At 45.9% G+C, this 26,324-nt stretch overlaps 1 protein-coding gene across 1 annotated transcript; it reads right to left on the minus strand.

Annotated features, from left to right (window-relative positions):
- Window positions 1-8,978: 8,978 nt before the first annotated feature.
- LOC147100530 (claudin-16-like) lies at window positions 8,979-22,064 on the minus strand. Its single transcript, XM_085966873.1, has 5 exons — window positions 21,932-22,064; window positions 16,135-16,237; window positions 12,407-12,571; window positions 10,467-10,658; window positions 8,979-9,381 (listed from the first exon to the last, which is right to left on the minus strand). The coding sequence occupies exons 1-5, from the start codon at window positions 22,043-22,045 to the stop codon at window positions 9,293-9,295; spliced, it is 663 nt and encodes a 220-aa protein (XP_085822999.1). The 5' UTR covers window positions 22,046-22,064; the 3' UTR covers window positions 8,979-9,292.
- Between the last annotated feature and the right edge of the window lie 4,260 nt (window positions 22,065-26,324).

Genomic DNA, 26,324 nt, shown 5'->3' on the forward strand with positions numbered 1-26,324 from the left:
GTTCAACCAAGTGCGTAGTGAGTCTTTATTACGTCAGTCTGTTCAATCCAAATTAATTGATATGACTGTGAATAACATTGGCGTGTGAGTGGAATGGACTTACTTTGAAAAGGAGAGCATATTATGCAGTGGCTGTATGTGAATCTTTAAAAAAGTCTTGCCTCTACAATGCTAGTTGGTGATTAACAGGGGAACCAAGGCTCCCTGGTGGCCTAGTGGGTAAATGCATGACCTGTTGCCATTCTAAGACATAGGCCGCAAGGCCTGGGATTCGATTCCAGGCCTGTGCTGCATTAGCTAATCTCAGCTGGGGAAGCAGTAGGGGGAGGGCTCTAATTAGCATCAACGCCTCTGGGCCGCCAGGGAGAGGAAAATCAGCCAGCGTCCCCACTCCTGGTTGCCATCCAGTGATTGCTGCTGGAAAGTGTGCATGTATGGATGCTGCAGAAGAACAGGACTGCACTCGGCTCCATGGACAAACTTGGGGGTGTGGCAAACAGTGAGGATGATACCAATCAACTGCAACAGGACATAGAAAGGCTAGCAGAATGGGCAGACAAGTGGCAGATGGAATTTAATACAGAGAAGTGTGAGGTGATGCATTTTGGCAGAAGGAACAGGGAGAGGCAATATACACTTAATGGCACAGTTTTAAAGAGTGTGCAGGGACAGAGGGACCTGGGAGTTAATGTGTATAAGTCCCTGAAGGTGGCAGGACATATTGAGAGAGTGGTTAACAAAGCATATGGGATCTTGGGCTTCATAAGTAGAGGTATTGAGTACAAAGTAGAGAAGTTATGCTGAACCTTTATAAAGCGCTGGTTAGGCCACAACTGGAGTATTGCATCCAGTTCTGGTCACCACACCTTAGGAACGATGTGAAGGCACTTGAGAGGGTGCAGAGGAGATTTACCAGAATGGTTCCGGGGATGGGGGATCTTAGCTACAAGGACAGGTTGGAGAAGCTGTATTTGTTTTCATTAGAGCAAAGCAGGTTGAGGGGTGATTTGATAGAGGTGTACAAGATTATGACGGGTTTGGATAGGCTAGGCGAGGAAAGGCTGTTCCCACTAGTTGATGGTACAAGGACTAGGGGACACAGATTGAAGGTTTTGGGCAAGAGATACAGGGGGGATGTGAGGAAAAGCTTTTTTACGCAGCGAGTGGTGAGGACCTGGAACTCGCTGCCGACGGAAGTGGTGGAAGCGGAGACACTCAATGTTTTCAAGGGGAGACTGGATAGGCACTTCAGGGAAATAAACTTGCAGGGCTACAGGGATAGAGCGGGGGAATGGGACTGACTGGATTGCTCTACAGAGAGCTGGCCGAATGGTCTCCTTTTGTGCCGTTATGACGCTATGACTCCATGGGGGGAGAAATTGGGTGGAGCCGCAAACGGGGCGCCAAGCTCGCCTGGGCACCGGATTTAGCGCTGCGATCGGAGCAGCAGCGATCGCCGGAAATTCAGCTTGAGCGCCCCAAGAGGGAGACGGGGTGAGGCTCGAGGCGCTCTGCGTGTCTCTTAGGGCGCTGAAACTGAATATCGCAGCGCTACGTGCCGCAGCGCCACACGCTGCGGCACGGCGCGCTGCGGTACTGCAGGCCTTCCTCCCATTCTTAAGGGGGAGGGGCCTGCACCAGCGCGATGAGCGATCGCGAGTGCCGGCAAAAGAGCCCGGCACCGAGGAGAAGTGCCGGGCTCTCGGAAAACAGCCGGCAATGCCGCGGGGGGCGATCAGGAGGCCGGGGACGGAGGTGCTGGCAGGTGGCCGCTGGAAAAAACGGCCGCCCCGCACCTCCACCTTAATTTGCGCCACTGCCGCCACAGGTAGGCCCCGTGAACCGGGCGCAATTTGCGAATGGCGCTACAGAGGCGGTCGCTGCCAAATATCGCGATCGGGGCAGTAACGGGGCGCTGCGCACACCGATGACATCATCTGTGGCGGCACAGCGCAACAGGCTAACGCCACCACTGGCGCCCCAGCTAAATATCGCGGGAGGCGTGGCCAGTGGCGCTAAAGCCATTGAGTGCCCTCTTTAGGCGCTAACTGGTGGCGCAGCTCACCGAATTTCTAGGCCCATGACTCTAAATACCTTCACAGTCCAGATTGGCCACTTAGGTGAGGTACTGGAGGCCTGTTGGTCCCTTTTAAACCACACACAAGGAAGAGTGAACCTCATCGTCTGATGAGGCGAGAGCAAGTTAAGTAGAATGTTATCATTCATTAGTCTGAACATGTAATCCTGTGCAGTACAGTAAAATCACATTCCAACAACACACATCATTTTGGCCACCATACCTTCAAAATGAACATTGATGCATTAGAAGGAGTGCAGAGCAGGGCAACACACATAAATCCTGAACTTTAATCTTAATATTTGCAATCTATCTTGGCTGTTACATGCACATCTTTGAAAAAAATTACAATGATCACATTTCAAATATATCTACAGGACACGTGCAGTACACAACAAATTCAAAATAATATTTCACTTTCTAATCGATAAGTAATTCACTGCTTTGATCCATTCTACTTCATGTTGTGGCCACTTTCACATTACTAAGTCAACCACCGGTTTGCAACAACATGGGTGAACCAGTTTGTCACAAAGGTAAAGGATGCCAAATAAGATACTTCCACGACTAAAGTCCAAGTAATAAGAGGAATGCCTAACATACTCTCTCCCGCAGACTATAGTCTGTAGATATTGGCCAACATTCCTTTGGACAGTGTTTGTTTTTGTCACAATCCCAATCCCTGTCTTCCTGTCTTTTCTCAAGAAGACTGCAGAATTCTGCACCAAAGGCTGACGAGCTATGGGTCTGTGCCTGTGTTTACCGAGCTCTTGATTTCAAGTGCGCTACTTTGGACACCAATCACTTCCCAGCAGGTGGGAAAAAAATATATGTAGGACTAATAGTTCATTAAACTTACCGATCCTATCGTCATAACAGAGCCCTGCCTCTTCTGTTACCGCTGGAACAGCCCTGCTTCCTAAAAGGATCCCCTTCCTTTCTCCCACCGTTATAGCCAGTGAATGAACAGCTATGAGTGTGCCAGGAATGGAGGCCCAAGAGGCTCAGGAGCAGGTATGCTGTGGGCCACCGGTGAAAAAGCAGGAGGCTGCAACTCCCCTTGGGCTGTGTTCTGAATAGCACTGCGATAGAGGAACAGATTTGTTCCACCATCCGTCAGGTAGAAGTCAGTCTTCCAATGCCCCACATTTTCTGCACAGCTCTTTAAGTCACAGCCCTCAACCCAAAGGCAAATTCAGAGAGTAGATAATTTTATAAAAACATGCGATGAGGGACATGCAAAGTGAGTAATCAGAAGCATGTTATAAATAAATCTGTCAGTCGTTCAATCTGAGATCAACAGCTGGCGTTCTTCAGCAATGCAGAGTCTGTTGTACAGGATATAAATAATAGACAGACAATTCTCATTGAACCAAAAATGTACTATTCACAGCTAGGAAGGAATAAAAGGGCTGATTCCGTAACCAATTCTTCCAGGGAGCGCTGGGTTTCCTGAGATGTGTTCCCTGCAAGGCTGCTCCTCACTGGGAGCATAGGATTGCAGAATCACCCCTAAGACCTCACGCCATGACAGCTACAAACATGAAAACAACAGTTTTCTTAATGTTCCTCCCTCCACTGCTGAAGGTGTTGGCTCATGCTGGGGTAAGGTTCCACGATGCCAGTCACCTTCCTGTGGCTCTTCCAAGAGACCAATCCTCAAGTAAGCCTGGACAGTGAGTTTTCCACAAATATTTGACCGTGAAGGCAAGTCAAACTCTGTCTCTCACCCAAAATCCACACATATGCACGTTACAGTAGCAGTAGCTGGTAGGGATCAGAAGCAGGAACTCTGGCTGATTTTTGATTCAATAGCCCAAGGGCACTAAAGCTAAGTATAGGATCCCTACTGTATCTGAAATTTGCCAATTGACCGTGGATTGTGCTGGGAACCTTTCTGATGTCTATAACTTAATACCACATCAGGTGGTGTAGTTATCCACTGAGTCACTGGGGGAAGCCATCAGAAATGTGAAATAATAGTTGAGGAAGAGAGAAGCATCCACTAATGATGGTGAGATGAAGTCTCTCTCTCTGGACAAAACTAGTTTTCTCTTGGATTAGCACACAATGAATAGATGTCCAAACGTTGTGTAACATAATCACTACTCCCTGATTTACCTTCTCTTCCCTTTTTCACTTTAAGAAGTCCAAAGAATCCAATGGCACAGAAATACTGCTTCCTCATCATGTTGAAATCAAGTCTCATCGTACCGTCACCTACACTAACTCACCCTTTCCCAGTGACTCAAAAGACAAATGTGGTCTGCACAGAGTGGGATTAAATGGAGTGGACTTGAACAGAGTGCTTTGTTTGGGAATTTGTAAAGAGTGGGAATTTGGAGAAGAGGGGGGAAGGAGTTGTTGCTTTTTGCCTACACTACTTGTAGTGCTTTGTGTTACAGGTAGAGATTTAATTGCAGTACCCTTAACTTAATCTAGATCAATTAAGTAGTCAGGAAACTACACTGTAAACTAAGTTACCTAATTACAAATTTAATTAAATTTAATTAAATACATCAAGGTCATATAGGGAGGGCAGTGCAGATGGTGTGCCACAACTGCAGCATGTGGGAGTTTGTGGAGAGCATTGTGATCCTGGACAACCACGTTTGCAGTAAGTGCCTGCATCTTGAGGAACTTCAGCTCAGAGTTTTTGAGCTGGAGTCTGAGGTGCAGACATTGCGGGGCATCAGGGTGGGGGAGAGTTACCTGGAAACTGTGATCCAGGAGGCAGTCACACCCCTTAGGTTAGGTAGTGGTACAGGTCTGGTTAGTGGTCAGGGACAGGAGGGTGTGACTGCAACTCAGGAAGGTAAGGGGACCCCAGGTGCAGAGCTGGAGGAGCCTCAGCCTTTGTCCTTGTCCAACAAGTATGAAGTTCTTGCTGCCTGTGTGGATGAGGAAAAAGCCTGCAGGATGGATGAGCAAGCTGACCATGGCACCATGGTGCAGGAGACCATTCAAGTGGGGGGAGTGAAAGGGAATGTAGTTGTGGTAGGGAACAGTATAGTCAGGGGAATAGATACTGTTCTCTGCAGCCACGACCGAGAGTTCCGAAGGTTGTGTTGCCTGCCCGGTGCCAGGGTTAAAGACATCTCCTCGCGGCTGGAGAAGAACTTGGAGTGAGAGGGGGAGGATCCAGTTGTTGTGGTCCACATAGGAACCAACACCATAGGTAGAACTAGAAATGAGATTCTGCTGAGGGAATTTGAGGATCTAGGATCCAAATTAAAAACCAGAACCTCAAAGGTAATAATCTTTGGATTGTTACCTGAGCCATGTGCAAATTGGCACAGGGACAAACAGATTAGAGGTTTAAATGCATGGCTCAAAGAGTGGTGTGGGAGGAAGGGGTTTCAGTTCATGGGGCACTGGCACCAGTACTGGGGAAAGAGGGGGCAGTTCCGTTGGGATGGGCTCCACTTAAACTGGGCTGGGACCAGTGTCCTGGTGAACCGAATAACTAGGGCAGTAGACATGGCTTTAAACTAATGAAGGGGGGTGGGAGGATTCAGGAAAGAGTCAATGTAAAAGCAACGAGAGAAATGTCAAGGCTCTAGAGCAGAGTAGAGTTTTGGGTAAAAATAAGCAGAGTGGGTCAGGAAGAGACAGAGAGAGTAACAAAGGTCATAGGGCATCAGTGACTAAGGTGACATCAGGGAAAATAGAAATAAGTCAAAGCTAAAGGCACCATATCTGAATGCGCTATATCGTAGCAAAATAGATGAATTAGTAGTGCAGATAGAAATTAACAGGTTTAATCTAATAGCCATAACGGAGACGTGGTTGCAAAGTGGCCAAGGTTGGGAACTAAATATTCCAGGATACTTAACTTTTAGAAGGAATAGGCAAAATGGAAAAGGCGGAGGGGGAAGCCCTGATAATAAAGGATGGGATAAAGACAGTAGAGAGAAAGGATCTTAGCTCCGAAAATCAAGAAGTAGAATCAGTTTGGGTGGAGCTAAGAAACAGCAAGGGGCAGAAAACATTGGTGGGAGTTGTTTATAGGCCCCCAAACAGTAGTTGTAATGTAGGGCAGAGTATAAATCAGGAAATTAGAGGTGCATGTAACAAGGGTAATACAGTGATCATGGGGGACTTTAATCTACATATAGACTGGGCAAACCAAATTTGCAGTAATAGTGTGGAGGACGAATTCATGGAATGTATGCAAGATAGTTTTCTAGATCAGTACGTTGAGGAACCAACTAGGGAACAGACTATTTTAGATCTTTTAGATCTGGTATTGTGCAATGAGAAAGAGTTAATTAATAACCTTGTAATAAAGGGGCCTTTAGGGAAGAATGACCATAATATGATAGAATTTTATATTGAGTTTGAAAGTTAAATCCGAAACTATGGTCTTAAATCTAAACAAAGCAAACTAGGTATGAGGGGAGAGTTGGCTAAGGTAGATTGGGAAACTACATTAAAAGGTATGACACTGGATGAGCAATGGCTAGCATTTAAAGAATTAATACATAATTTACAACAAATAGACATTCCTTTAAGGCACAAAAACCCCACAGGAAAAGTGGTCCAACTGTGGCTAACAAGAGAAGTTAAAGATAATATTAGATCAAAGGAAGAGGCTCATAATGCTGCCAAAAAGAGTAGTAAGCCTGAGGATTGGGTGGATTTTAGAATTCAGCAAAGGAGGACCAAGAAATTGATAAAGAAAGGGAAAATAGAATATGAGAGTAAACTAGCGAGAGACATAAAAACAGACTGTAAAAGCTTCTATAGGTATGTAAAAAGGAAAAGATTAGCAAAAGTAAATGTGGGTTCCTTATAGGCTGAGACAGGAGAAATTATAATGAGGAAGAAGACGCAAAAAACTTCCCGAACTAGTGGAGAACCAAGGATCTAGCGAAAATGAGGAAGTGAAAGAAATTAGTATTAGTACAAATGTAGTACTGGAGAAATTAATGGGACTGAAAGCCAATAAATCCCCTGGACCTGATGGCCTACATCCTAGGGTTTTGAAAGAGGTGGCTATAGAGATAGTGGATGCATTGATTGTCATTTTCCAAAATTCCCTAGATTCTGGAATGCTTCCCGCAGATTGGAAGGTAGCAAATGTAACCCCACTATTTAAGAAAGGAGGGAGAGAGAAAACGGGGAACTACAGACCAGTTAGCCTGACATCAGTAGTAGGGAAAATGCTAGACTCTATTATTAAGGATGTGGTAACGGGGCACTTAGAAAATAATAATAGGATCGGGCAGAGTCAACACGGATTTATGAAAGGGAAATCGTGTTTGACAAATCTGTTAGAGTTTTTTGAGGTTGTAACTAGCAGAATAGATAAGGGGGAACCAGTGGATGTGGTGTATTTGGATTTTCAGAAAGCATTCGATATGGTGCCACACAAGAGGTTATTAAACAAAATTAGGGCTCATGGGATTGGGGGTAATATATTAGCAAGGATTGAGGATTGGTTAACAGACAGAAAACAGAGTAGGAATAAACTGGTTGGCAGGCTGTAACTAGTGGGGCACCGCAAGGATCAGTGCTTGGGCACCAGCTGTTCACAATCTACATCAATGATTTGGATGAGGGGACCAAATGTAATATATCCAAGTTTGCTGATGATAAAAAGCTGGGTGGGAATAGGAGAATATAAGTTGTGAGGAGGATGCAAGGAGGCTTCAAGGGGATATAGACAGGTTAAGTGAGTGGGCAAGAACATGGCAAATGGAATATAATGTGGAGAAATGTGAAGTTATCCACTTTGGTAGAAAAATAGAAAAGCAGAGTATTTTTTAAATGGTGAGAGATTGGGAAATGTTGGTGTTCAGAGGGACCTGGGTGTCCTTGTACTCGAATCACTGAAAGTTAACATGCAGGTACAGCAAGCAATTAGGAAAGCAAATGATATGTTAGCCTTTATTACAAGAGGATTTGAGTATAAGAGTAAAGACGTCTTACTGCAATTATATAGGGCCCTGGTGAGACCACACCTGGAGTATTGTGTACAGTTTTGGTCTCCTTACCTAAGGAAGGATAAACTTGCCATAGAGGGAGTGCAATGAAGGTTCACCAGACTGGTTCATGGAATGGGGGGATTGTCCTATGAGGAGAGATTGAGTAGACTAGGCCTATATTCTCTACAGTTTAGAAGAATGAGAGGTGATCTCATTGAAACATACAAAATTCTTACAGGGCTTGACAGGGTAGATGCAGGGAGGATGTTTCCCCTGGCTGGGTAGTCTAGAACCAGGGGTCACAGTCTCAGAATAAGGAGTCGGCCATTTAGAACTGAAATGAGGAGAAATTTCTTCACTCAGAGGGTGGTGAATCTTTGGAATTCTCTACCCCAGAGGGCTGTGGAGACTCAGATGTTGAGTATATTCAAGATAGAGATCGATAGATGTTTGAATATTAAGGGAATCAAGGGATATGGGGATAGTGCAGGAAAGTGGAGATGAGGTAGCAGATCAGCCATGATCTTATTGAATGGCGGAGCAGGCTCGAGGGGCCAAATGGCCGACTCCTGCTCCTATTTCTTATGTTCTAATGGAACTTCTTATCTCCCTGGCATATCTCTTCCTCCTAAAATCTGCAGGTTTCAGATTTACTGCATCTGCCCTCCTACTTTTTTTGACCTTGACTGTATCCTCCACCTTGGCTTTCCTTCCAGTTTTTTCAATTAAAAAAAAATCTAAATGTAATTTTTTACATACAGTACAGATTGCCTAACAGTCAAGCCTTTGCCCTTGAGAGTTAGGGGCACCAAGGTTCAAGCCACCCTCTCTACACCCTTGGGCAACAGTTTCCACGATATTTCCAATTCATTACCTTACTTAAAATTCCATTGAGCAATTAGCATGTTCATTCATTCATAATTTACTTCAGGCGCTACACAGATTTGAAATATAGAACAGATTCACACTTTCCAAAGGTACATTTTATTCTTTTCGTCATGTGACATCAAGCTTTTCATCACAACTGCACGTAAAGGATTTATTAAAACAATTCATTGCTCTAAATAGAAATTTGTGATTGCACTTGATTGTGTTTAACTAAACTAGATCAGTGCCTCCTCTTTGCGATTCAGTGTACACACAAAAAAACAATTCGAAAGCATTAACAATTAAAACCAGCTGCAATATGTAGCCTTTCACCTTTTTTAAGGGTGCAATATGTCCTTTGACGGACAGGAGAAGCTGTTGCATTTAAGTCTGGTACACAGTTCTAGAGGAGATGCTTCTAGACTCGTGAATCCATGGCGTACATTTTGCCAGTGGCTGTTCTTCCATATTGATAGAAGGATAGGTTGTATCGTGCAGTTCTAGTATCTGTTTGAGAAAACAGAAATAAGTGTCATTCCAGATGGGGATTTTTAAGAGTCATGGGGCTGATTTTCCTCTGAAGATACGCCAGTTCCCTGACATGACTTCAAAAGGCGGCGGCTGAAAATTGGTCAGAGTGCTGTTCTGACTATTCACCCACACTTCCTGGAGCTCCATTGAAGTGAGGTCAAATGTCCAATGATTCCCTCTAAGTATGGGCGGACATATTGTAACAGTGCAAGCGTCATTGAGTATATCGTACGATGTAATTCCCATCATTTATGCCACAGTAGTACTGGGCACCAGGAGTGATGTGCATTCCTAGCGTGCAGCATTGCTATGACATATGGAGGAGAGGATTTAAATTTTAAAAGGCCCAACAAGAATTGAACGAACAGCAGGTTGTCAATGGTTTTTATCATAACCGGTGTCATAAATCTCATCATCGAGAAACTACCTATGAAATAACACTGGACGGCCAGCTGGTGGCGCCGTCCAAGGAGTATAAATACTCGGGTGTTGGCCCCAGCTTTCCAGGGACATTTTGTAAAGACAAGGAACTAGTGAAGTACAACTAGACCTCCATGTTCTGAAACAAGTTGATTAAAGCCTTGCTTTATGCTCAAACCAAGTGTGTAGTGAGTTTTATTATGACAACCAGGACAATGCCGCAAAATTTAAAACACTTTTAAACAAAAAGACACCTCTTCAGCTGCTCCAGGGGCAAAGCTGAGCCACGCAGATCAGGAACGTCCCAGCTTCACTCACAGTCTGTGCCGAGTTTGCTGATCTCAGCTGGTGCAAGAGTTGGCTTCAGCACCCGTGGCCCAGAGAGGTGGAAAAAAAGCAGCTAGAGTTCCTTTTCCTGATTGCTATCCAATGACTTCTGCTGTAAACGGTGTGTATGGGTGTGTGTGCGTGTACAGGATCCGATGCCCCACGATTAAATAGCCTGTTGACAGTCACTGTCTTAAGTTAACACACGGGGGTGATACCAAAGAAGGGGCGGTACCTCAGGAACGAGACGCAGCATCTTAAATGGAGGAAGAGGGATAATTGTTGTGGAGGGAATCATGTTGGATTTATCTTACCTCTGAAAAGATAAAGGCAACAGGTTAACATGATGGAAGCCAGGAAGCAGCCTGTCGACCCAGCCATTCCCAGCCAGCAGGACCAACCAAATTCATACTGAATTCCTAAAAACACATTCTGCAGTACCAGTGTAGCTCTTTCCACATACACATCCACGGCGTACCACACTGAACCGATCATACCTGGGATACCTGTGGACAGACAGTCACTGTGTCAGTACATTCCATCTGATTGAGGGCTTCACAAAGTTACAAGACAGATTGTGGATGAAGCGGACCCTGTAGTCTAGTTGCTCCCATCTTTCCAGGATACCGAATCTACCATTTTCCCATTACCAACCCTAATGTTTTCCCACTACCAACCTTATTGCCTTCCCATTAACAACCATATTATCTTTCCATTACCAATATTGTCTTCCTATTACCAACTATATTATCTTTCCATCTAACTGTTTCTTCAATGAGTCCAGGGTGCTGACCTCAATCACCCTCAATACCAACATAATCTTAACAAGCTTAAAAACTTAAAATTACTTCCATTGGGTTGCAAGACACTACAGTTGCTAATGACTGGGAATTAACTATCTAGGCCTTTACTCTAAAGTATCATACTTTGGAAGTCTAAGCTTCATGCCACCTAACCCCTACTTCTTGAATTATCACCTCTTCTTTCCTACTTGTTTCACCTTGGTCTCCTATGCCTTTTCAATAAAACAAAGAACAATTTGTGTCATCACACCACATTGTTCGGGCAGACGCATAAAAATGGTGCATATGGTTTTAATTACTAAAGGTAGCGCACATATCAATTATTTTTTTCTCAATCCCCTTCCCTCTCCCCTGAAGGCGATGACTCTTGCTGCGTTATGGTTCCACAGCCTCTGGTAGCTCACCCAAGAATCCGTTTTTCATGTCCAAACTCAGTCAGTGAAGCCTGGATTTTCTGATAGACATTATTTTAATGCACCAATCAGAAAAGCTAGGCTTCAGTGCCATCATAAGAACATAAGAATTAGGAGCAGGAGTAGGCCATACGGCCCCTCAGGCCTGCTCCGCCATTCAATAAGATCGTGGCTGATCTTTGACCTCAACTCCACTTTCCTGCACTATCCCCATATCCCTTGATTCCCCTAGAGTCCAAAAACCTATCTATCTCAGCCTTGAATATACTCAATGATTCAGCATCCACAGCCCTCTGGGGCAGAGAATTCCAAAGATTCACAACCCTCTGAGTGAAGAAATTCCTCCTCATCTCAATCTTAAATGGCCCACCCTTTATCCTGAGACTATGCCCCCTAGTTCACCGAAATCACAGAAACCCCACAGTGCAGATAGAGGCCATTTCGGCCCATCGAGCCTGCACCAACACATATCCCACCCTATCCCCGTAACCCCACGTATTTAATCCCCCTAACACTAAGGGTCAATTTATCATAGCCAACCAACCTAACCCGCACATCTTTGGACTAGTTCTAGACTCTCCAGCCAGGGGAAACAACCTCTCAGCATCTACCCTGTCAATCCCCCCATAGAATTTAGTATGTTTCAATGAGATCACCTCTCATTCTTCTAAACGCCAGAGAGTATAGGCCTAAACTGCTCAATCCCTCCTCATAGGACAATCCTCTCGTCCCAGGAGTCAATCAATCATCAGGCTATTCAACATTTGAGGGCATCACAGATAGCAGAAGCGGGAACACTGGCTGATTTTACCCCTCACTACCTGGAACATGGGGGCTAATTGTAGCACATCTGTAGCCTGAAACCAGCTCAGTGAGCACAGGTCAGCAATAAAACTCAGGTTCCTCCTGGTCTGCATTGCTCAGGTCCATAACAGGACATGTAGAATCCAACTGTGCCATTGGGAGAACTCTTCAATTACTTTATCAAGCGCCCTTTAAGAAATGTGTTACCAAATCAATGAAATGAGTCAGTCTTACCTCCTATTCCAAAAATGAAGCCTGCCATGTAACAGATCCTTAATTTGATCTGAGGTTCATCTCTTAGAATCTTCACACAGTCCAATCCCAAAATTAATATAATAAGTGCAAAGCCTGCCAGAATGTCTGCTGTAATCATTAGCGCTCGAGTGAGCACTATCTTAACTGGAAGAAAAGGAGGTGGGAAAGAAAGAAACTCACTTAATATGCATGTATTAGAAGTCACAAATGTCTCAAGATTGAGCCAAATGACGCGAGCCCCTCCACCCTCTCGATCTCGTCCTTCCTGAATATCAACTGAGGGTATTTTTTTCCGTTACAGTATTTAGCTCTTTCTTAAATGAGACCAGTGTCCTGGTTTCATCAACCCTTCCTGGCAACCTGTTCCAGCTTTTTTTAAATTCATTCTCAGGATGTTTATCGTTGTTGGCAAGGCCAACATTTATGGCCTATCCCTAGTTGCCCTGAAAAGGAGGTGGTGGGGCTTCCTGAGAGCACTTGTAGTAGTTTGATACGGCTGGGTGGCTTGCTCGGCCACTTCTGAGGACAGGTAAGAGTCAACCACATTGGTGAGGGACCGCAGTGAACCCTCTGTGTAAAGAAACACAAGTTGTCAGCCTTCGCTCAGTGGTAGCACTCTTGACATAACCTTGGCTGACAGTTTAATGCAGTACCGAGGGAGTGCTGCACTGTCAGAGGAGCCGTCTTTCAGACAAAATCTTAAACCGCTCAGGTAGATATAAAAGATCCCACAGCACTTTTCAAAAAAGAGTACGGGAGTTCTCCCAATGTCGTAGCAATATTTATCCCTCAACATTATCTGGTCATTATCACATTGCTGTTTGTGGGAGCTTGCTGTGCGCAAATTGGCTGCCGCATTTCCTACATTACAACAGTGACTACACTTCAAAAGTACTTCATTGGCTGTAAAGCCCTTTGGGACGCCCTGAGATCATGAAAGGCGCTATAGAAATGCAAGTTTGTTTGTTCCTGGCATCTGTCCTAAACTTGCCCTCCATAACCCTGAACCCGTTTATCCTGTTGCCTCAATGGACTTGAAAGTATTATTTCAGGTTTGCCTTTTCTATCCAATTATATATTTTTTTAAATGACTTTGACTGGGGGTTTATTTTGTTGCTTATTTATGGTGGAATAATCCACAATTGTTGCTAATTATACATTCAACATAAAAAATTAAAATTCGATACAAAGCTCTGCAAATTAAATGATCAAAGAGTAACTGTTTCCTTATTTGGTGCCGAATCTTCTTTGTAATATGTTAAAGGTTGAGGGGTGGTTTTTGTTTTGAATAATTGACCTTTCACCTCTGAGACAGTCTGAATCTGGCTGAGACTGTTGGGTCCACTGGGCAACTGAGGATAAAAGATACGGACGTTGATTTGGCCCAACTTAGCCCGGACCCTCATCAAAGCATTTGTTGGCTCCCATATTGTTCCTGATTTTTTTTTGCTTCAGTAACCTACCCATTCCCAGTGTCAATCATTCTTCGTGCGAAGAAGAACTTCTTGACATCATTCCTAAGTTTTTTCCCTGCTTGAACCTGAGCCCCTTGTCCTAGGTTTACCTGGAAGTGGTGCACTGGGGATTTATCTTTTCCATACTGTTTAATATCTTATACGTGTTCCTATTTCCTCATCCTTCTCACTAGATTCCTCCATGGCCTCACCCCTCCCTATCTCTCCAACCACCTCTAGCCCTACAACCCTCCTCTCCCCAAATTCTAGGTTTCTCTGACTTAGGCCTCTTGCGATCACCCCACTATTGGCGGCCATCCTTTCATCCACATAGGTCCCCCGCCCCTCCACCTACTACTCTGTGAAGGCCCTTCTTTAAACTTACCTCTTTGACTAAGCTTTTGTTCACCCCTTCTAATCTCTTCTTTGGCTCGGGCCATTTTTTTTTCACCATGCCAGTATGAAGCATCTTGGGATCGTATTTCTATTTAAGGGCGCTATAAAAATGCGGGTGATTGTTGTTATACTCCTCTATAAGATCCCTCTCAGCTCCCTTCTCTCAAGGATGAAGAGCCCAAGTTTCTCCAGTCTTTCCTCAATATGGTAACACTAGCCTCATGACTCTTCGCTATACCACAACCAGGGCGTGAATGGGATGAAAATGTCCTTTCTCTGATGGCTAGGAGGATCCTAAGTTTGGGGTTGTCTCCTAATTCCTAATGGGTGTGAATCCACAACTGCCCATAATTCGGCTCCAGCTGATGCTAAATTACTCGAAGAACCAACAAGGTGTGAGAAAGCCCTTGATGCTGACACTGGGTACTGGTGTCCAGAGAATGAACACATCACACTGGGGTTTAACTTCTTCTAATAGTCAACTAGTTCACTTAAGATTCTTGTGTGCACTATTTTAACACTCTTGCTAAAATCAATGGGTTAATAGTTGCATTAAAATAGCAGACAAAGGAATTTGGCATGAATGGGCTAAGGCAGAGCAGTCCAATACCAGAAGGAATGGAACCCCTTCTATGAGCGCTTCAACGCAGTTTTTATACTGCCGCTATTTTAATTTGGATTTCGGGAGACCAGAATCTGTGAGCTTGCCTCCCAGAGTTTATACTGCTCCCTTATCCCAGTGCTAGGCTTGTATACCCATGAAAATTGGAGGGCGTATTCCCTGGGTGGGTACTCCCAGTGCTCAGAACATCGCAGGCGCCAGTGGCTTTTATTCCATCTATTTAAATGAATGCATTCGTACTAGAAAGAAAGAATTTGTATTTTTGCAGCATCTTTCACAACCTCAGGACGTCCCAAAGTGCTTCACAGCCAATGAATTACATTTGAAGTTTAGCCACAATTATAATGTAGGCAAACAAAGCAGCCAATTTGCACACAAGAGCAAATGAGATAAATGGCCAGTTAATCTGTTACTTGATGGTGCTGGTTGAGGGATGACTTTACTCTTCTTCAAATTGTACTATGGAATCTTCTACACCCACCTGAACAGGTGGACATGGCCTCACTTCAACACTTCATTACAGCACCTCTGACAATGCAGCATTCCCTCAGTGTCACACAGAAGTGCCACCTTGGATTATAAACTCCCAAATCCTGGAGTGGGGATTGAACCCACAACTGCCTGACTCAGAAGTGAGGACGCTATCAACTAAGCCAAGCTGGCACTCATTCTAAAATAAAACCAGAAAATGCTGGAAATACTCAGCAGGTCAGGCAGCATCTGTGGAGAGAGAAACAGAACGTTTCGGGTCGATGGCCTTTCGTCAGAGCTCATTCTACATTGGTGTGCGAGTTTATTTAAAATGGGATAAAGCCTTCCTCACAACAGCGCATGCTGGAATATAGTACAAACGCATTAAGCATTCATACACGAACTTTGTCCACTGGGATTTCTGGCCTCATTTCTTTATCCCATTTTTTGGAATAATTACATTTGTTTTATCCCCTTTGTAACTTTCAAAAGCTGCTGATGTCACATAACCTTTGTCGAAAGGTGTTAATTGTGGAAAACAAGAGATACCTGCAGCACCCGAGAATATTTCACAATCTGAAGGACTCTCACAATAATGGAAAATTTCTCCATTTTTCAGACAGTATAAAGCCACAAAACGATTCCAAGTCGGCCATTACATTACTCTCAAACACATTCCACATTTGTGAGGTGAACCAGAACTCCCCACCACTCTGGCCAACTACTTCAGTGCGTTATGCACCTGGTCTTCTATAGATACTTACGTGGATGTTCTGCTAATATGGAGTCATATTGATCACACGTCCTGATCCCGTCCATGGAGTTCGTGACGCACTCCCACCACAAACCCCTGCACTTCTGACTGACCTGGGAATGTGAGTCAGAAAAAGAATTAAGATAATTTTGTGTCTGTCTGTACCAGTCAGTACTCCATCATGGCAGTTTGACCCTGTTTATTCCCACTCACCTCTGCTGCAGGTCAGTCTGGGCATGTGTATAGTCTTCATCTTTCCTACAGGGCAGTCTGGCCAAATCTATAATGGTCAGCTGACCAGCTAGGGCAGTCTGGCCACATCTATAATGGTCAGCTGGCCAGCTAGCACAGTCTGACCACATCTATAGTGGTCAGCTAGCCAGCTAGGGCAGTCTGGCCACATCTATAATGGTCAGCTGGCCAGCTAGCACAGTCTGGCCACATCTATAGTGGTCAGCTAGCCAGCTAGGGCAGTCTGGCCACATCTATAGTGGTCAGCTGGCCAGCTAGCACAGTCTGGCCACATCTATAATGGTCAGCTGGCCAGCTAGCACAGTCTGGCCACATCTATAGTGGTCAGCTAGCCAGCTAGGGCAGTCTGGCCACATCTATGATTACATCAAATTTACAACACAGAAACAGGCCAGTCAGCCAGTGTTTATGCTCCACACGAGCCTCCTCCCACTCTATTTACTTCATCTCATCCTATCGACATATCCTTCTATTCCTTTCACCCTCGTGTATTTATCTAGCTTCCCCTTAATGGTCATCCCACTAGCTGAGACAGTTTGGCCATGTCTAGAATGGTCATCTCGCTGGACAGGACAGTGTGGCCATGTTCATACAATAGCAAAATACTGCGGATGCTGGAAATCTGAAATAACAACAGAAAACGCTGGAAACACTCAGCAGGCCAGGCAGCATCCGTAGAGAGAGAAACAGAGTTAACGTTTCAGGCCGATGTTTATAATTGTCATCTTGCTGGCTAGGACAGTCTGTTCATGCCTATAATGGTCATCTCGCTGCCCAGGACAGTCTGTCCATGCCTATAATGGTCATCTCGCTGTCCAGGATAGTCTGACCCACTACGAGACCAATTTCATTCACTGAAATAAAACGGCACACTATGCACCGCCAGTAAATCCTTGGAAATGTGAAATCCTTAAAAGGTTGAAATCACATCAAATATTTATTTGCGCTGGTTCACTTTCTGATTCTTTTGATGTTCTCCCTGGATCAATAATGACTCGTTCTTCTTAATCATGTGTGACATTAACCCTTACTGTGCCATGGGTGAGTTTATTCGTCCAGGCATTGCTGGGCTCTGGAGACGGCCAGAGAGATTTTTCAATAGAAAATAGTCCTTTCAGGTTTGATGTATTTCTGTGCTTCAAGGATTAACCTGGACAGGTCCAAGAACCAACTGTCTCAATCTTTGATCTTTCATTCGACTGGAAAAGAACAGCTTTTGGAGACAATTAAGAATAAAGGGTAATGTAGTTGAGGTGCTTAAGATGATTAAAGGAGTTGATGGGGTAGATATAGAGAAACTACCTCCTCTAGTGGGGAGTCCAGAACAAGAGCATGACCTTAAAATTAGAGCCAGGTTGTTCAGGGGTGATGTCAGGAAGCACTACTTCACACGAAGGGTAGTGGAAATCTGGAACTTTCTCCCCCAAAAAGCTGTTGAGGCTGGGGGTCAATTGAAAATTTCAAAACTGAGATTGATAGTTTTTTTTTCGACAAGGGTATTAAGGGTTATGGAACCAAGGCGGGTAGATGCAGTTCAGCTACAGATCTGCCATGATCTCATTGAATGGTGGAACAGGCTCGAGGGGCTGAATGGCCTCCTCCTCTTCCTATGTTCCAATGTTCCAGTGTCTTGGAAAATGCGCCCGCCTCAAAATGAGATGAAGGGGCTGAGGAGGAAGATGCAAACAGGTATTAAAAGTCAGAGTAAAATCCATGAAGGCTGAAAATCTGAAGTATGATTAGAAAGTGTTAGAAATGCAGAGTTTGTCAATCTGATGAAGGGTTCAACGACAACAACAACAACAACTTGCATTTATATAGCACCTTTAACATAGTAAAACATTCCAAGGCGTTTCAGAGGAGTGTTAACAAACTCTGAGGAGCTCAGAGGCACAAGCACATCTAAAGAACTTAGAGAACGGGGAGGGGAGGAGGACAAGGGCAGAGTGGTGTAAGGGGGACATCCAGACAATTCGCATTTGCCGAGGTGCATGATCCTGGTTATTTGGCACTAGTGGTTGCTCCTGCAGAGCAGAAGCAGGAGCCAATTCCATTGAAGTAGATTTATCACTGTAACGTTAGTGTTTGTTTCAGCGTCACAGCGCGCGAGCTCAGAGGTAACAAAGTCAGTCAGCCCAGGGAGGTTGCCATTTCCCTGGAGCCGCCAGTATGTTAAGGGTTAATCTGTGGCCATTGAGGCCGATGTGGGCTGGTTGGGCCGAATGGCTTGTTTCCGTGTTGTAACTTCTATGAATTACATATTTTATCTCTTCCTGTAGGAGAGCTTTAGAATTCACAATGCGGATGAACAATCATGAGAATGGCGCCTTATGCTTGTTCTCTATGCTACTGTAATGTTCTATTATTTTTAGATGATAAGAATAGCACCTTCCCCCTCTCAGTTTTCTCCCCTCCCCCTTTCTTGAAGTCATGCTGGGGATAAGGTTCCACAGGTGCTGGCAGCCCACCTGTCCAGGTAGCCATTCTTAATGTCTGAGTGTAGACAGTGCACCCTCAGCAAGCTACTCGACTGGGGGAGGAGCCTCACAGCCGAGTCCTACCCTGTCCTCACCCAACAGCCAGACATGGATACCTTCCAACAGGAATCACCGGACAGCAATGAGGAGCAGCAACCCTGACTGGTTTGTCCTCCATGATCTCTGAGGCCTAATGGTAACACCCCTGCTGCACAGACCTGGAATGACAGCTGGCGCCTTCTGCAAGTCCTTAGCGTTGCTGCACCAGCTACTACTTTTACCTAGTGGATCGTTTTAGGGAACCTAGCTTCTTTTTTTGTTCCTTCATGGAATTCTAACCCCTCACCCCCCCCCCCACTCCCCCACCACTGGTCCGGCCTCACCCCACCCCCACCACCCACCCCCACCACCCGCCCCGCCTCACCCACCCCCACCACCCGCCCCACCTCACCCACCCCCACCACGCCTCACCCACCCGCCCCACCTCACCCCACCCCCACCACCCGCCCCGCCTCACCCCATCCCCACCACCCACCCCGCCTCACCCCACCCCCACCACCCCCGCCTCACCCCACCCTCACCACCCGCCCCGCCTCGCCTCACCCCACGTCACACACAATCTCTAGCTGAGAGGATTAATGCAAGACTTTCTCCTGGGCCTCCACCAATGTCAGTTTTAAACTAGTTGGAAGGAGTAGCCCTGGGGCAAGGTAGAATTCTTTCTCCACTCCATCTCAAGAACTGGCCTCCACTCACCACCTAAAGGTGGCACTCTTGGGATTAAGGAGAACTCGTGTAAATTATAGTGAATACTATGGGCGGGGATGGCGGGGAGGGAGGGGGTTCAACTGCTGGCTGCGGATTGTAGGACCCACCAATTGCAATTTTCAAGAAGTGGGGGGAGCATGTGAGGTGCATGCTAGTGCCTCTTTTTTCAGGCATTGAGTGGCCTTACTGGTGATCCTTAAAGGGAGTCTGCTACGAACAGATAAGTTTCAATTTATTTTAATTTTGTGGAGCCAGGAAGAGCATCCATACTCACCCGGCACCCCAAAAAAATCTTCTGGCTCGCTGCCGGCCTATTCTTGCCTACTCTCCGGGCCCCCCCCCCCTTCCCACCTCCGCCCCCCGCTATCTGTTCTCCCCCCACCTAACAGACTCTACCCGCTGGCCAGCTCCTTGAAGAAGTTGGCTGATTTTCCTCGTCACCCCAACCAGCGAGACGGAGCGGCGCTCCCCTTTGGCGCCCGCAGCCTGCCGGTGAAATCTAAATGAGGCTAGAACCTGAAAATGGTTTGGGGGCCCTGGCGACTGTGACCTTGGGCGGGCGCTGCGGGCACACTGCCGACACCTCCCCCTGTTTCGGACCCCAAAGCCGAACATCTCCCCCCCTACATGGCCAGCTCACGGGGGCTTTAACAAGGTGTGCCATCATAACACCCTTGCCCAGGATGTACTAATGGGGCCAGCAATGGCACGGTGCCTGCATATAACCCATTAGCCGAATGTTTTAGCATAGTTTTATGGCAAAGGGCAAATGTTACACAATAAGTACAACTTGCGCCATCATCAGAACATATGTTAGGAACAAATAAAGGCCATTCAGCGCCTCTGGCATGTGCCAGTAACTTAGGCAGTAAATAGGCTATTCAGTGGGGGTCAATCGTTTGTTCGTTCAGCTTTCCAAATGCAATAACATTAGGAGGATGAATATTGAAGTCCTATTCAGCTCTTCTCAGCTTATACATGAGCTCGTTCTTTTTAACGCGCCAAGCCTTGTTCTCACATCCAACCCTACCAACCCCCAAGCTCACTCGCCACTGGGGTGAGAGGAATACTCCGTATCTCGCTTACTTCCAATCAAGGCCACTGATTTACGGTTTGCATGGAAAAATGGACGGAATTGAGTCAAATCCTCAAAACGCTGGTAAAAATTCTGTAATCCCATGCTATAAATGACAGAATTTCATTTATTCAGTCGCCACAAACCCAATGGGCCTAATTACTGCAGATGGAATTGTGTAATACACTCCCCCAAAACACCGGTACAAGCCCCGGACTCCCACGTAATAAATTATGGAACTTGATTTATTCATTCGCCTGAAACAGTTGTGCTGCTTATGATTGTTCTCCACGGAATTCCAGCAATAGCCCTCCGTGACAGAACAGTGCAGTGATTGCCACCATTGCCTTCGCCCCTCCACCCCCACGCCCACAAACAGGAGCCACAGACAAGGGTTCAACTCGTAAATATGAAAGACCAGGAGCAGCCACAGTTGCATATTTCTCAAGCCAGCCCTGTCCTGAGTACATGGCAATGAAGGATTGACTTTTCCGCAAGATAGATACAGAGGAAGAATGCCATCGACCTATCCTAACTCCTCCGTCCTGACATAACCCGCAAAGGCACTATCATACCTGCACATCTTGTATAACGAAAGAACTTGCATTTATATAGTGCCTTTCTCGACCACCGGACGTCCCAAAGCGCTTTTCGGCCAATTAATTACTTTTGAAGTGCAGTCACTGTTGTAATGTAGGAAATGCGGCAGCCAATTTGCGCACAGCAAGCTCCCACAAACAGCAATGAGATAAATGACCAGATCATCAGTTTTAGGTGTTGTTTGAGGGATAAATGCTGGCCAGGGCACAATTCACCCTGCTCTTCTTCGAAATAGTGCCGTGGGATCTTTTACATCCACCTGAGAGAGCAGACGGGGCCTCGGTTTAACGCCTCATCCGAAAGCCGGCACCTGCGACAGGGCAGCACTCCCTCAGCACTGGCACTGAAGTATCAGCCTAGCTTATGTGGCTCAAGCCTCTGGAGTGGGACTTGAACCCACAACCTTCTTACGCTCTGCAGTTCCCCCTCCCACAGCACGACAGTAAACAGGCCCGTTCCAGAATACAAGCATAAGCACCCCAACATTCAAAGAGTGCCACCACTCAGAGCAATGAGTTAGATAAGACCCTGGTTTGCAAATTAAGGAGTCTGGGGTTGAGTTGCAGTCTTGGTGGGCAAGGGGAGGAAGGGGTGGTGAGGGAGGTGATTTCCAAAACCAGTCAGTGCTCACTTACCTCCAAACTATCATCAGCGTTCACCATCCAACAATCCGTCCAGGTCGCCACAATCAAGAAAAAAGTTGACACAAAGGCCAAACTGAAGGACATAATCTGCAGCACGAAAATCATCTTCACCTTAGGCTGGAGCACTTGGGGGAAAAGAACGTTCAACGTCAGAATTTAGCAGTAAAGGTGAGTGGAATCACACACAAAAAAAGCAGACTACTCCCTTAATTCATTTAAGGAAAAGTAAGACATTTTTTTTGAAAAAATAATTTGAAAGGAAAGGTTTGCACAAACATTACCTCCACCCGACGCACTCAGGAATCATTGCAAATAATCGGTCACTTTCAGAAGCGCAGAAACTAATTATTCTGACCTCTCTGTGCTCAGGGACCCGTAAAAATCAAATGTGCAACCGGAAATTTTGACTTGACAGCTGGTCAGAGCTGGAAAAATCCAGACAGCCTCTCACCCATTTCCTTTTCATTTGAATATTTATGCACTATTTTGCGCTGGGATATGTTGTTTTGCCTTTTGCCCATTGTAGTCGTTTTTTTAATTAAAAAAATTAACATTTCAACTCTTCCATTCACTGCAAAAGCATTTCATTTTTTTCACCAATTTCCCTCCCCTCCAACCCGCCCCAATCCCCTACCCCCTCGCTGGGTTACAGCCCCAGGGGCAAAGGGCAGCCCACTGGGACCTCGCCAAATGGCCACTCCTCGTGCACAAGTCCGAACATTATCAGTGGGGAGGTGGGCCTGATTCTGCCTTCATCCAATGTCGCTACACGCACACACACACACACACTCTTCACTAGGGTGACTGCAGTGATCAGGAGGACGAGCTCCTACTGTGACACTTCTACTGGCACCTTGACCGAGATCAGTCAACCCAAGACTGACCAAGAATCAAACCTGGACTCTTCCTGCTCTGCACTGTACAGTCCAAAATGGTGCACGTACCCATTGAGAGAACTTCCTAAAGCACTTATGCATTGGATTAAACCACGACCAACTAATGTAAATTTTCTGAGGCTTTGCCGCAACACATAGGAACATAGGAAAAGGAGTAGGCCATTTAGCCCCTCGAGCTTGTTCCGCCATTCAATGAGATCATGGCTGATCTGCGACCTAACTCCCTATACCCGCCTTTGCCCATGTCCATTAATAGCTTTGGTTAACAAAAATCTATCAATCTAAGATTTAAAATTAGCAATTGATCTAGCCTCAATTGCTGTTTGCAGAAGAGAGTTCCAAACTTCTACCATCCTTTGTGTGTAGAAATGTTTCCTAATTTCACTTCTGAAAGGCCTGGCTCTCACTTTTAGGCTATGTCCCTTAGACTCCCCAACCAGCGGAAATAGTTTCTCTCTATCTACCCTATCAGTTCCACCTTAATATCTTGAAAACTTCAATCAAATCACCCTTTAACCTTCTAAATTCCAGGAATACAACCTTAGTTTGTGTAACCTCTCCTCGTAATTTAACCCTTGGAGTCCGGGTATCATTCTGGTAAACCTACGCTGCACTCCCTCCAAGGCCAATATACCCTTCCTAAGGTGTGGTGCCCAGAACTGCTCACAGTGCTCCAGGTGTGGTCTAACCAGGGCTTTGTACAGCTGCAGCATAACTTCTACCCCCTTGTATTCTAGTCCTCTAGATATAAAGGCCAGCATTCCATTAACCCTTTTGTTTATTTTCTGTATCTGTTCATGACATTTTAATGATCTATGTACCTGGACCCCAAAGTGTATTTAGCTTTTCACCATTTACAAAAACTCTGATCTATTCTTTTTAGGTCCAAAATGGATGACCTCACATTTCCTATATTGAAATCCATTTGCCACAGTTTTGCCCATTCACTTAATTTATTAATATCTCTTTGTAATTTTATGCTTCCATCTACAAAGTTTACAATGCTGCCTATCTTTGTGTCATCGGCAAACTTTGGATATGTGGCTCTCGAACCCATCATCTAAGTTGTTAATAAGTACGGTGAATATTTGAGGCCCCAACACAGATCCCTGCGGGACACCATTAGTCACATCCTGCTAATTAGAGTATCTGCGCATTATCCCTACTCTCTGTCTCCTGTCGCTCAGCCAATTTCCTAACCAGGTCAATAATTTGCCTTCAATTCCATGAGCTTCAACTTTAGCTAACAGTCTCTTATGAGGGACTTTATCAGATGCCCTCTGGAAGTCCATATAAATAACATCCATAGACATTCCCCTGTCCACTACTTTAGTCACCTCTTCAAAAAATTCAATCAGATTCGTCAGGCATGACCTACCTTTCACAAATCCATGCTGGCTCTCTCTGGTCACCTGAAAATTTTCAAGGAGTTCAGTCACCCTGTCCTTAATTATAGACTCTAGTAATTTCCTGACAACAGAATGTCAGGCTAACTAGTCTATAATTCCCCAGTCTCCCTCTCTCACCTTTCTTAAATAGGTAAGAGTGCTACCAGCTGAGCCAACCTGCCATTTACACCTTTAGCAAGTCCTGTAGAGTGTAGAGCATGGAGTTAGCATATCATAGTTTCTGTTATACTGTGCCCACTCTCTGATATACCCAACCATCTGATATACAATACTCTCAGATAGCCACTGTATGTATAATACTCTCTGATGTACCTCTGATAGACAACACCCTCTCATGTAACACTTTCATTGATATCCCCACTCTTATATATCCACTCTCTGATGTATCACACTCTAATATACCCACACACTGATATAACCAGTCCGTACTGACCAAGCTGAATACCATGGGCAGTGTGGTGTTGCCAAGCTGATCAATGTGGGCTGGGACTGCTAATCATTCTGCTAGTTTGCCGGTTGCTGCTGCTGACTGCTATTCAAGTGAGTTTGGCCAGTTTTGAATAGGGAGCAGAGATTATATGGTTTATGACCCTGGAGCAGGAGTTGGATGAGCCAGGGAACTGTACGAGTAGAGATAGACTGGATATTAGGGCCATGTGAATGCAGCAGCAGGAGCGAGACTACATAGTAGGGGTATGGGCATTCAAGAGTGAGGAACAATGACCAGGTAATGGTGCTATGGGTAACCAGCAGAGATAGATGCAAATGTGGAGCTAGACTGGATAGTGGGCTAGGGGTATTCAGCAGTGGGGAGAGAGACTGGGTAGTGGGGGTATGGGCAATCAACAGTGGGGGAGAGAGACTGGGTAGTGGGGGTATGGGCAATCAACAGTGGGGGAGAGAGACTGGGTAGTGGGGGTATGGGCAATCAACAGTGGGGGAGAGAGACTGGGTAGTGGGGGTATGGGCAATCAACAGTGGGGGAGAGAGACTGGGTAGTGGGGGTATGGGCAATCAACAGTGGGGGAGAGAGACTGGGTAGTGGGGGTATGGGCAATCAACAGTGGGGGAGAGAGACTGGGTTGTGGGGGTATGGGCAATCAACAGTGGGGGAGAGAGACTGGGTAGTGGGGGTATGGGCAATCAACAGTGGGGGAGAGAGACTGGGTAGTGGGGGTATGGGCAATCAACAGTGGGGGAGAGAGACTGGGTAGTGGGGGTATGGGCAATCAACAGTGGGGGAGAGAGACTGGGTAGTGGGGGTATGGGCAATCAACAGTGGGGGAGAGAGACTGGGTAGTGGGGGTATGGGCAATCAACAGTGGGGGAGAGAGACTGGGTAGTGGGGGTATGGGCAATCAACAGTGGGGGAGAGAGACTGGGTTGTGGGGGTATGGGCAATCAACAGTGGGGGAGAGAGACTGGGTAGTGGGGGTATGGGCAATCAACAGTGGGGGAGAGAGACTGGGTAGTGGGGGTATGGGCAATCAACAGTGGGGGAGAGAGACTGGGTTGTGGGGGTATGGGCAATCAACAGTGGGGGAGAGAGACTGGGTTGTGGGGGTATGGGCAATCAACATGGGGGAGAGAGACTGGGTAGTGGGGGTATGGGCAATCAACATGGGGGAGAGAGACTGGGTAGTGGGGGTATGGGCAATCAACATGGGGGAGAGAGACTGGGTTGTGGGGCTATGGGTAATAATTAATTTAATCTTGCATATGTGCATCACTGGCAAAGTTGGCATTTAATGCTTATCCCTAGTTGCCCTTGAGAAGGTGGTGATGGGCCTTCTTGTTGAACCTCTGCAGTCCTTCTGGTGTAGGTACTCCCACAGTGCTGTTAGGTAGGGAGTTCCAGGATTTTGACCCAGTGACAATGAAGGAACGGCGATATATGTCCAAGTCAGGATGGTATATGGCTTGGAAGGGAACTTGGATGTGGTGGTGTTCCCATGCGCCTGCTGCCCTTGTCCTTCTCGATGGCGGAGCTCATGGATTTTGGAGATGCTGCTGAAAAAGCCTTGGTAAGTTGCTGCAGTGCATCTTGTCGATGGTACACACTGCAGCCATGGTGCACCG

Source organism: Somniosus microcephalus, chromosome 25, assembly GCF_052327205.1.
Source record: "Somniosus microcephalus isolate GS21.2 chromosome 25, FLI_Smic_1.0, whole genome shotgun sequence".
NCBI lineage: Eukaryota > Metazoa > Chordata > Chondrichthyes > Squaliformes > Somniosidae > Somniosus > Somniosus microcephalus.